The 10,000-nt window shown below is 39.2% G+C and overlaps 1 protein-coding gene across 1 annotated transcript in view; it reads left to right on the forward strand.

Annotated features, from left to right (window-relative positions):
* The window catches only part of LOC138010172 (cuticlin-6-like), a 13,967-nt gene extending 11,743 nt beyond the window's left edge, over positions 1-2,224 (forward strand). The window contains exons 4-5 of the mRNA XM_068857115.1: positions 150-390; positions 2,112-2,224. Of these exons, the coding sequence (XP_068713216.1) occupies positions 150-390; positions 2,112-2,224 (354 nt within the window). The remainder of the gene's footprint in view (positions 1-149; positions 391-2,111) is intronic.
* Positions 2,225-10,000: the final 7,776 nt, after the last annotated feature.

Consider the following 10,000-nt stretch of genomic DNA (forward strand, 5'->3'; position numbering starts at 1 on the left):
AGCCTATTTGCGAACCCAATGCCATTAACAATTACCTGCACGTTCTCTGACGGCTACAAGGTTTATCCTTGGACAGGAAGCGGCTTGGGGATTCTCTTTTAGCAAAAATCTTTTTTTTCATTGCAGTTAAATTTTCCTTAATTTCGTAGATTGCAATTGTTATCACAGACGGCGAGCAAACAACCAATCAAGGTCACTACGTAAAACTTCGAGAGGCATCTCGGTTACTTAAAAGAAAGAACGTGAGGTTGTACTCACTTGGTATTGGACGACGCTTCGATGTAATTCACTTAAAAAGCATTGCCAGTTCACCTAAAAACGTTTTCGTGGTGGCCAATTTTGACGAACTTATATCTTCAGTGGACACTATCGTGCAGAATTCGTGCCCAGGTAGGTTGCTAGAAAAGCAATAAGAGGAGCTTTACCCAATTCAAAATTCATTTCCAACGTTTCATTTAAGCACGGTACCTACTAATTCAAAGGAATTTTAAGCGGTTTATGAATATGCGGGAAAAACATATCCTAAAGGTTTTTGAAATCTAAAAAGAAAATTGGGGGTAACCACGCATTTTTTTAAAGATAAATAATGAACAATATTTGTAAAGAGCTTTAAAATACAAAGCAATGTATGGCGTTCAAATCCAGGTTGAAGTTTAATTATCTCTGAAAAATGATGGTAACCCCCAATTTTCTTTTGGATACCAAGGGCACTTACTAAGTTCTTCTTTCCTCGCATAGTTTTAAAGCGCGTGAAAATATCCTTGCGTTAATGAGCACTACACATAGGAAACCCAAGTATCTCGAACTGTGCAGAAAGTATGCGCAATAACAATAGTAAGCACCGTCGTTAATTTGTTCATTTGGCAATAATTTCGCATTGCTATGTAAATAGCTACGTTTGGTTTACGTTTTTGGCAACCAGAAGGATGCCTGGACTTGCATTGACTACGAGATCCAGTCGTCTAACGAAAACGACCCTGCTTAATTCTCAAGAGGAGTCGTGTTCGTTAACAATTATCTTAAAGTACAGAAATCATTTAAGAGCCTCAGACTGTAAATATCAAGAATCCGCCGACAGGTGGAAAATGTTGTATTTTATTTTATTTTACCTAAGGGACCCCTTTGGTGAACTATTTCCAAAAATTATATAAAAGAGTTCTAGTGCGCTTTGCTTTTTCCAAAAAAATCCAAAAGTTCAAAATTCGCCAAGAGGGCCGCTCGTCCCTTGGAAAAACAATGAATAATTCTACAAATTTGGCAATTTTGTACGTGAGAACGTGGTGTATTTACGGTTTAATATTTTGTGTTTTGGTAACAGGTCCTTTCATTTTTTCAAAAATATAAAATTCATGTGATGTTGTTACGTTTAAGTTAGCGTAATAACCTGTTGAAGTAATGTACTTCGTATCTTTTTAGCTGAGGTGAAATAATGGTCAACTTTAAAGGTCTATAAAAATCCTAGTATATAAAGTTACATGTCATATTGTATATCAGGTTAAAGTTTTATCCTTGTAGTTTATCGTCTCTAATTTTCTTTTTTGGCTCGACGAAAGCAGCGCGTACAGGATGAAAAGAGTTTGGGCCATTTTAGCTAAAAATCCAATGCGAACCGCTGAACTGCTGTCACGCAAGAGGCAATCTTTCAGTCATAGCCAGTCTTTCAGTCTTTCAGGATGCATCTCTTTCGTGCAAAGAACGTCGTTGACTTTTTAATTACGTTTTAACTAGCGTGCAAGCCACACATCATAATCATTTATCTTACAGATCTAACCGAACACGTAACGTAATAAAGGCAACAGGCATCTATCGCGGTAATGCCACAGCTGAATAAATTAAGAATATCTTATTCAGACGCGATAGTAATACAGCCGTTTGGTAACAATGTTGAGCGCTAAACGAGAATTCTAAAACGCAACATCCTGCTTAAAACGTTGATTTAATGTGTACATCTACGTGCTAGTCTGTACGTGTAATTTGAACTTGATAATTGTAATTACGCTACAATTACTAAGCAAAAAGGATTTCTTAATATTCAATATGCCAAGTTTTCGTGGATGAGTTATAAGATTGCTTTAGAAATCAAAACAACATTTTTTCACCGTTCGTTCTAGTGAAAGAGGATTGTACACTATGTGGATCAAGCTGGAAAACTCCTGAGGATTACGGGAGGATTATCAATGTGTCACCCTTCCAGATTGCAACAAAGATGCGTCGTCTCATCTGAGATCGAGCAACGTAATCGACGACAGGGTTAAAAACGAATTTCATTTATTGCTGGTTTTTTAATTTGCGTCTTTTTTTTTTCCCGCAGCTTACTACTACTACTACTACTACTACTACTACTACTACTACTACTACTACTACTACTACTACTACTACTACTACTACTACTGCCACTACTACTACCACTACTGCCACTACCGCCACTACTACTACTACTACTACTACTACTACTACTACTACTACTACTACTACTACTACTACTACTGATGCTGCTGCTACTATGGCTGATCTAAAGCACGCCTCCTCCAGGTCTCCCTCTCCAACATAGCTGTTTTCAGTCCTTTCACACTTTCCAAGCTAGTAGCGATTTTCAGATTATCTATATAGGTAACAGCTCGTCTTCCCACATTCATGCTTCTTCCTCCGGGTGTCTAGCAGAATGACCGGCTAGCTTCAACCTTCTGAAACCCACTTTTGATGATAGTGATGGAAAATTCCATATAATTCCTTGTTGGTCAATTTATCTTGCCAAGACACATTAAATACCATACCATAGTTTTCGTGACTGTCCATGACTCGCTTCCATAGGGCAGGATAGATTCTGCAGAGACCATGAAAAGCCGCTCCTTGATGTTTCTTCCTAAGTTCGCAACCTAGGAGTGTTTTTAGTAAAGAAACGCATGCATCGGTGACTGTTTGTCCACGGCATCGAGAGACATACAGAGTTGACTGGAGGAGTGGAATAACCAGATGTTCAGTTTCCAAATGACCTTTCAGGACCCAAGTTCTCTACAGCTAAAGGGGGCCGTGGAATCAGTAGCAATGTACCAGCTTTCTTCTTATCCACAGCGAAAACGTTTCCGTTCCAGTCGGAACGCGTGAGAAAACGTTCTCTGCTATGCTCTTTTCAAAAGAAGTTGTTCATGTTATTCTTGAAAACTCAAACTGTTTACTAATGTGCTTAGTTTTGGATGTATATAAATGCCAAGAAATTCTCGAACAAATATCACTGACAGATTGCGGTGCCCGAGTGTGAGCGAAAACGCACTGCGGAAACTGCGCCGGAATGAGGTAGTCTGCAAGCGACAGCCCCTGAGTGCCAGGGTGTCCCCACCCCAATCATCTCGCGCTTCTCTCACTGTCTGGTGTTTCTGGCGCTCTCTCGCAGTCCTCTTCACTCGTCACACTTTAATTGCTATAGGTTAAAGTGAGGTTGCATGTTCCGTCTTCTCTCCTCCTACGGGTATTACTGTGAACCCCTACAAGACAGAATTGCCGTTTTCGTAGTGCAATGTAGAGCTATCTAATCAAGAGAGAAAGGTAGGGCTTAACGTATAAAAAGAACATCCTAAACGATAAGGGTGCCCTCGACCTTCAAGTAACTCTCTTAATCAGCTTCCTGGGCGCTTTATACCCTCTTAAAGGGGAACTGTCATGCCTACTTTGCTGCTTTTAGGTCAAAAGTGGGTAAAAATCTAAATTAGTACCTTAGCTCACATGTGCAACATTGAAAAGTGTTCTAAGTCACTGGAGAAAAAATCCTTGTTATACCTTGCGAAGACACAATATGCATCCCTTTTGGAGCAATGTGTTGATAAAGTACCGACCCTAATACCTCGAGAGCCATATGAGACTGAAGAAACTATTTCTAACGCAGAATAGGGGTTTGCCCTAACAGAATTTAGAAGTCATGCCGGTTCAATTAAGCACAAAAATCTCACCTTGAAGCCAATTCAACATTGCCTAGACAACTGGGAGAAAGCTGGACCCGATGAAAATCGTCTGTTCAGAGTTCCTGATGCCCCAGCAAGTCATTTTCACGTCTTGCCGCAAGCTCGTGTCACAACATCGTGGCAGATGATGACATTCCAGCGTGGCATTCGTTCTTCACAAGAGAAAATATATTTAGCCTGCGTAGCAGGCGCTTAAGGGGAAGAGGCAGGGAGAAAATTCGGGAAGAAAACGACGGGAGAGACTGGGAAGAGAGGGAAAGGGAACGGCGTTCTTTCCCCTTTCCCACTCCTAACCCTATCGCCTGCCACGCAGGCTAGAAGAAGTTTTGACACCGCTCGACACGACATCCTTTGTCTTTCAAGAAGAGCACCTATTATTTACGACCAAAACGACATCTGTGCCTGGTGAAGAAAGGAACACTGTAGAGCCTGAAGCTTGGCTTGTTGCGTCACTCTGCGAGCGCTTTTCATTGAAAACAAGTGTGAAGAAAGTCAAAAACAATCCCCCCTCCCCCCCCCCCCCTATATCACTCTTTTCGAGAAAATGGTGCCTTGCTGCTCTTGTGGTTCTTCTCCGGAAGCGTCCTTAAGAACGGAGGGCAAGGCACCATTGCCCAGCCTTCTCCCCATTCTTCTAGCGGCTTTGCTGCCAAAACATTCTTGCAAACGTTCTTTGCACCCAAATTCAAAACTTGTAAATTTTTGACTGAGAAAAAAAAACATGAGCCGGCGCACCTCGCCTTCTCGCATTCGACTCAGATACTTTGCATAACCATAAATATAATTTTGAAAGTTCGTTTGAATAGAGATGCACAGATGAGCTGACTACATATTGGAAAAAAGTCATTCTTTTAATTTATGATATACTGTAAAAGAGACGCGATATAATTTGTTCAACACCAGCCTCCAAAAGGGATAACATTCATATCTGAGGTGAAATGAGGGTAATACTTGTTTGCGTGTCAGCAGTGCTTACTTACATGATTTGAAACCATTTTCTGATTTTGGCATTTTGCACTTTAAAAGCGCAAAGTTGTCTCACCCCAATAAAGGCAACGTAAGCAATGAAAATTAGTGAACATGTCACTGAAATGTGCCTTTTGTACTTTATGTTCATTGCATAAAATAAAGCTGTGAGCAATTTTTCAGTTTTTCGCTCGCGATTATTAAGCCGGGATCGGTACGCAGCTTTTTAGATTACAGTGCGTAATATCACTAAAGCAACAACAACAAAAGCAGCAAGCCTGCCTAGTCAACTTCATAAGTTTCTCTGACAGAGTATGTGAATCAAATTTTAGTTTTAATTGTAAAATATTCAGATCGCTCGCGATCGACGTCTGTTGTCATTACTTATGATGTTGCGTGTTCAAAGGGTTCGAAAATCGTACGTGGCGGCTTTAAATACTCATCAAAATGTAATTCAAACATCAGTAAAGTACTTTAAAGAGTTATTTGAATGAATTTCGTATCGAGAAAAACATTTGATGCATTCCTGGCCAAGCTGAAAGATTGCTTAAGACCTCCTGCGTGACAGCAGTTCAGCGGTTCGCATTGAATTTTAGCCCGAAATCCTTTCATCCTGGACGCGCCGCTTTTGTCGGGCCAAGAAAGAAAATTAGAGACGATAAACTAAAAGGATAAAGCTTTAACCTGATGTACAATGTGATATGTTTATATACTAGAATTTTTAAAGACCTTTAAAGTTGACCATTATTTCACCTCAGCTAAAAAGATACAAAGTACATTATTTCAACGGGTCATTGCGCTAACTTAAACGTAACAACATCACATACATTTTATTTATTTGAAAAGATGAAAGGACCTTTTACTATAACACAAAATATCAAACCGCAAATTGCACCACTTTCTCGTGTACGAAAGTGCCAAATTTGTAGAATTATTTATTGGGACCAGCGGCCGTCTTAGCAATTCTTGAACTTTTGGATTTTTTCGGAAAAAGCAATGCGCACTAGAACTCTTTTATATAATTTTTGGAAATAGTTCACTAAAGGGGTCCCTAAGTAAAATAAAATAAAATATGAATTTTCGCAACTGTCAGCGGAATCTCGATATTTACAGTCTGTTGCTCTTAAGTGTGATCGATCGACCACGTGACCTATTGGTGCGCTCCGATTGGTCTCATCACACGTGAGATGGCACGCCTTCGATCACGCTGTTGTTGGTGATCATTGTGGTCTACCAAGTCTATTATGTAACAGGTTTCCAAAAATTTGGAACACTTTTTACTGTAGTTTTCGATTTTTTCGATTTTTTCGAGTAAAAGGCGTAACCAAAACATTCCAGGATGTTGTTTGGAGCATGGGAGTCGGAGGCCAAGAGTTACATTATATCTGGAAGGCACACAAAAAGCCTTATTTTAATAAACGAGAAGTGAAGGGCTGATCAAAAAGTAAAGGAATATCTGTCGTATTTACCAATATTTTCGAACGGCACTGCCTTTAGAAAGGAATGGGATAAATACGAAAGTATGACATAAAGTGAAAGAAATAAATAGCATAAGATTAATATCGTCTTTTTTTCATTTAAGCCTGCGGGTTGAAGGGTGTCACCCTGGTAATGAGATATACCTCTCCAGCTTTGCATATACTATCGGGGGAGGAACTTATGAGTTCTAGTGGAATAAGGGCAATGTCATTAGCTATGTGTAATGATACGCCGTATGTGATAAAATATCAAGTCCGCTAATAAATACATAATAATAAATTTACAATCAAGTTGCCAACAATTAACATCAATTTGTTTGTTGACGAAATCGCATTCCTAGAATTTATGTCACCTCTCTTGTTATACAATTCAAATATTCAAGGACCGAGCCTCGAATGTCAAGCTCTATGTTATGGAAGTTAAGACGCTTGTTTTATACATCAAAGAAGAGAGAGGACAGCTTTTGATCAATTCTATTTTCGAGGGTGAATGCACGAGTAATGGCGGGCAACCCATTATGCAGTTTAAGAAATAACGAATGCTACGGCAACGACAACGCCAAAAAGCAGTAATATCACCTGTTTATATGAGGAGAGCCAGCCCGGTTAAGCGACCTGGCCCGCTTTGCCGAGATCTTGGCTAATGGCTATTGTTCTTTAGTAAAATTTCGGTTCCTTTATATCAGAAAGCGGGCTGGCCCACTTGCCGAGATCCAGGTCTGAGCTACCGAGATCTCGGCAAGCCGGGCTGCAGAATTCTCATACAAATTTCTTCAAATCCCTACGTACGAATCTGGTTATAGCATACTTCACCTACATGTATCTTGTACAACATAAACAAGATGAAAACATCATGAAACACTTAGGATAGCTCAAGCTAATAGTTTGAAGTGACGTTTTCGTCGCCGTAACCGTCGTGGTTTCTTAAACTCCCTAATGTCTCCTGTTATAGTTTGTGTAGCCATAATTTTATTGTGGATTATATTAGCTACTCAAACTGCTTGCTGTAGATGTGCTTCATTTTTCTGATCATTCGCAATTGGGTCTCTGAGCGAGTTCCATTTCACAACTTCGGGAATTGGGTAAAAATATAGCGGCATGAGAGGAACCAATATTCCTTCTTGGGCTGATTGAATGTTTCGCCTACCAAGATCCTCGGTACTTTTCAGCGGTCATTGTGTCGCTCAGATTTTCTCGAGTTTAATCATTTTGCCATAGGTGTTCAGTCCCACTCGAAAACAGAATTGATCAAAAGCTGTCCTCTCTCTTCTTTCTTTATAAAACAAGCATCTTAACTTACAAAACTCGAGGCTCGGTCCTCGAATAAATGAATTCAACAACGAGGGAGTTGACATAAATTGCCAGGAATGTGATTTTGTCACCAAACAAATTGATTCTAACTGTTTGCAACTTGATTGTAAATTGCGTGACTTGTTTTATTTATCAGCGGACTTGTTATTTTGTTACCTACGGCGTAGCATAAAGGTGATTATTAGTGAGAAAAATTTCTGACAATGGTGGGTTTGGATGTGGTTTGCATGTGCAGGTCTTTTGAGCTGGTCGGCGGTGTGTTGTTTAGTTTCACCGATGTACTTTTTGTTGCAGAGCTTGCACTGCATCAGGTAAACCACGTTTTTAGAGTTTCAGTCAATGTGGTGAATTATAGACCTGGTTTCACTTGTAGAGTGGAATCTGTAAGTGTTCTGTCCATTAGATATATGTCAGTGCATGTAGAACAGTTGTTGCCACATTGGTAAATTCTTAAAATTTTATTTTAGTCATTCTCACTTTTAATTGTAAATAGGAATATATTTGTGTTAATATTGTCTTTGAAAAGCCCCCTTGGGGATAGTATGCATGTATGTATGTATGTTTGTATGTATGTATGTATGTATGTATGTATGTATGTATGTATGTATGTATGTATGTATTGGTAGGAACCCGAGGGTAGTTGGTTGTATTGTGACGGGTTGCGTAGTTTAGAAAGTACAAGAAAATTGCTTAGATTTTGGCTTCGTCGGAAGATAACAATAGGTACGGACTTAAAAACATTTTGGCAACGACGAGAAGAAGTTAAAATGTGAATTGTTTTCGAATGATGGATGGAATGGAGCGTAAAGCTGGGTTGTAGGTAGTAACAAAGAAAACACGTTGTAATATGTTCATTGCCGTAGCAGAGGTGTCTTTGGGTGCAAGTGCTTCGCTTTGTGTCATGTCACCTACGCGTGCAATTTGACTTGATTTGTGTTTTAACAGTTAAAATTGTTGATTTCATTTTGCGCTTTCCCCAATTTATGCTCCAGCGCTAGAACGACTAGACAAATAAAGTTCCCTTCCTTTCCTTTTCCTTGACCGAGGAAATGGCGATAAAACCGCACGTTTATGCTGATAAATCATGAGTTGTGTAGTAAACGTCTCGTCAGTGGAACAAATGCGGCGTAGTCTGAGAGCTAAACTGAATTGATTGAAGCAAGTATTGATGCTTGTCAGTAGGTTTAGTGTAAAGGCCAGTGGCGACTTCCCCGTTGAGGATGGAGACGTTAACATCTAAAAATGTAAAGATGTGACCGAATGGTTGCATGTGAATTTCATAGTGGAGTGGACGACATTGAGGTGATTTGTAAAAGTGCTGAGGCTATCCAGTGAGTGTGTACATCTCATGAAAATATCGTCTTTATATCGCCACCATATGTGGGGTTGGTAAGGGGCATGTGCTAAGGCATCAGTTTCGACTTTGGCATGGAAAAGGTTAGGATAGGATGACCTCCAAATCCACCACAGATTTCAAACTTTTCCTCACTAATAATCACACGGCTAACGACATTTTTATTCCACTAGAAGTCATAAATTTCACGCGCGATAGTAGTATATAGTAGTATATATATCTAGTAGTATATGGTATATTGTTCTCACCCTAGGATCTCATTTTAAAGGTATCACATTTTAGCTGTATCATATTGCAAACAATTTTTTTTTCGTTGAAATTGTAACGCCCAATTAGCCAAAGAACATTACTTTTAACAACGTGATGAAGAAAGCCCTGACAGTACCATTGGAAATATTGGTAAATGCAACAGGTATGTCTTCACTGTTTGATCAGCGTTTCACTTCTCGTTTGTTAAAATAGTTACACGCTGATTAGATCCTTCCGGTGCTTCTGTTTTGTTACGTTGCCTGCTGCTACAATTTAATTTATTTATTTTAATATCACCTTGCAGTTGTCTCTAACGAAAGTTGATATTAAAATAAAGCTTTCTGTGTGCTTTTGAGTAAAGATAATATTTTTTCCCCCACTCCCGCACTCCAAACAACTTAAGCAACGCATATTTTTAGTAGGGTGAATCATAGCCCTTTTGAAGCCATTGCTTTATAGACGCATGTTACAAGCCCAACACTGGAAAATCTCGACTTTTATAAGATCTCAAATCTTACCTACTTTTACATATGGAATACGTAATGTCTGTAGAACCTTTTTTGCAGACATTTTTCGCAGTTTTTGGGATATGTTCATTTCTATAATGTATATGAAATGATTATAAATTTTAACTGCTGCCATAAGAAGAAAAACTTTAAAATTTACAGTCTTGGCAAAATCTCTGA

This window comes from Montipora foliosa, chromosome 7 (assembly GCF_036669935.1).
Source record: "Montipora foliosa isolate CH-2021 chromosome 7, ASM3666993v2, whole genome shotgun sequence".
Lineage (NCBI taxonomy): Eukaryota > Metazoa > Cnidaria > Anthozoa > Scleractinia > Acroporidae > Montipora > Montipora foliosa.